This window comes from Trichoplusia ni, chromosome 18 (genome assembly GCF_003590095.1).
Source record: "Trichoplusia ni isolate ovarian cell line Hi5 chromosome 18, tn1, whole genome shotgun sequence".
NCBI lineage: Eukaryota > Metazoa > Arthropoda > Insecta > Lepidoptera > Noctuidae > Trichoplusia > Trichoplusia ni.
Window position 1 is genome coordinate 7221988 of NC_039495.1, and position 2779 is coordinate 7224766.

Here is a 2779-nt window from a genome sequence, read left to right on the forward strand (position 1 = left end):
TCGCTCTCTTGCAAATCTAACCGAAAGTGACGTCAAAACCGAACCAATACTCATGAGCGACAAGCGTAAGAGATAGCGCAACTATTGCGCGCGCACTCGCACGCATTATTCGTAATCCTGCCTACTATTCCTTTAAAAAAAGCCGCGCGCTTTGTAGGCACCGCTAGCCGCCTTTGTCGACACCGCCAGCGCGCCGACAAACACCTACAGCGGTATCGGCGAGTGACGTACCTGTGACACTGGATAAAATAGTACATCGATTTTTGTTACACGGGTTCCATGTTATAAAATAGAAAATCACCTTCTCAGCGTTTATCAACTTATCGTACTACGAAATTTATTAAAACCTTTTATTATTAACAGTTTGTTATTGTTTAGAATTCTGTAGTTCTAAAACGTGTTGTTATAAACAATAATTTATTTTTTCTAAAATTAAACTCTGTTTTGTTACTAATATCCATCATCTACTAATGAAATTCCTGCCTAAAAATTTTTATCATTTTTTTTCCTACGAACTGCTGAATAATTATTCCAGTCACATAAAACAATTATGTTCTTACACAAAAGTACATTTTGTGATTAATCAATTTTAAAGGTTTAAGTTAAGTACTTTATTGTCAAGAATAATTTTACGATATTCACTTCGACCTCATGTAATTTATCGATAAAGAATCATAGGTACCTAGGTCCAACACTACTCAAAGGTAAATCCGAAAGTTCGGCTTTTTTCAAAATAGTACCTATTTTTACTCAGTTTGTTCCTTACGCTAATCGAATGTGCATGTGCAATCGGGTAATTCGCGGACTAATTATCGTGTAGGCAGACAATTTTATTGTGTTAAGTGATATAAGTGCGTGTGTTGTGTGTGTATTATTTAAATTACGATCCTAGTAGCTCGATAGGTTATTTTACCGCCCGGGAGAATGGCAACATGCTAATGTGTTATGGCGAAGCACGTGGCAATGCAAGTCTCGCGATGAACATTTACTGGACGCGGTACTTTTTGCCCCGGGTTCAGCAGCAGATTTTTCGCCGCGCCAAAATTTGTGTGCACGTACATGGCGGACATTTCGAAATTTTCGAACCTTATCTGGTTAGAAGTGAGCGAGATTAAGGTAAGAGTAGGTTTGATTTAATAATACACAAGACACAGATTGAAGTCAGAATAGTGTAAATTGATTGGTATTTTTTTGTGATTGTTTTTCGTTACATCACAACATTTTTATAAAATGCGCGCGCGTTTCGAATGTTTCGATCGTGTCGCCGAGTGTCGCCCTCCTACCACATTACAGTTCGTGTAAGTACGTACGCTGAGCGTAAGGATCGCGCGGTAACCAATTCATTGCGTGCTCAAAAATGACTAAATCTATAAATATTAATCTCCGACGGTAGCGACTTCTTTAATATTAATTAACATGTTATTTTAAAGTCATTATGCGACTTTGGTGGTACGGTGTTCCTTACACCCTGTATTATGTACATCATTAGTACTTGTTACTGACTGAGCCTAATTGACGTTAGAACATAATGTTAAAAGCGCTATGATGTTGAATTGTACGAAATTCTATATCCTATTACCTTTTTACTAGGTAGGTAGGTAGGAAGGCGTGTTATATGATACTAGTTTTACAACTATGATGTCATAAATGCTGTAGGTCAAGTGATTGAAAATACCTTGGCATGTTAGCCTAATCAGTACCTAGGCTGCCTTTATAGCTAGCTCTAATATAGCTAAAGTTGTATTATTGCAGTTATAGAAGAGATACGCCGGTCTATGCCGTTTAGTGCATTGTCACACTTTGACAAACCTCCCACAATGTAGGCCCTCAAAACTGAAGATTTAAGTCTTTAAATATATTCACAAAGGGAGGGGGTTAAAGAAAAGCAATTTATGCAATCTACAAATTCATCAGTACCTTTATTGGGAATGTAATTTAGAATAAAATAAAAACACTACTTACAACAATTAATAGATAACATAAAATTAGTTTACTTAATTTAGCAACTCACATCTAATTTTATAAGCAGCAACTGTACACTTAACATGAAAAATCACTAGAATATAACAATTTTAAAACATGTATGTTAAAATCTGTTGAGACTTAAAATAGGTAACTTTAACTCGGTATTAACTATCACATTACTTTCTTTTGACTTTTGTTACCGCTGGCAAGCAAACAGGCAGGGAAAACTGTTGGTAGTAGAAGTAGAAGAAAAAGAAAAGGAAATGCCCACATGAATATGCGGAAACTAACAATGGGAAAATATCAGGGTACTGTGGTGGAGGCTCTACAAACACTGTCCCTATAGTCAATAAGATCATCCCAATTACAGATATGAAGAATATCAGGCTCAAGAAACTCAACAACGGTGAACTATCCTTCTTATTTGGTTGAACAGTCTTAGCAACACGGTTTGCATTGAAGATAGAAAAGTAGCCAGAATTTGGCTGAGACAACCGCAAGCAGATACTGTAAAATGAGGTATAAATGAGGTTGGTAGCAATAAAAGGGATAAACAGACCATCTTTTACCAACAAGGGAAGCATACTAAAGCTAGACACTAACAAAAACCAGAAACACATGAATGGATCTTCAGGTAAATGTAGAGCAACAGGTATTGCCACTAGCAAAATAGATTTTTCATGAACTTGGAAAGAAAACAAGAAAAATGCCAGTGACACATTGATTAAGCATGGCACAAACTTCTTCTTATTAATCCTAAAAAATAAGTCAACACAAGCTGGCCCAGCTGCCATTGCTGTGATCAACAGGCAAG

At 36.6% G+C, this 2779-nt stretch overlaps 1 protein-coding gene across 1 annotated transcript; it reads right to left on the reverse strand.

The window, feature by feature from the left end:
* Window positions 1–1893: 1893 nt before the first annotated feature.
* LOC113503086 (dolichyl pyrophosphate Man9GlcNAc2 alpha-1,3-glucosyltransferase-like) lies at window positions 1894–2773 on the reverse strand. Its single transcript, XM_026884898.1, has one exon. It carries the CDS (start codon window positions 2757–2759, stop codon window positions 2142–2144), a length of 618 nt encoding a protein of 205 aa, XP_026740699.1. The 5' UTR covers window positions 2760–2773; the 3' UTR covers window positions 1894–2141.
* Between the last annotated feature and the right edge of the window lie 6 nt (window positions 2774–2779).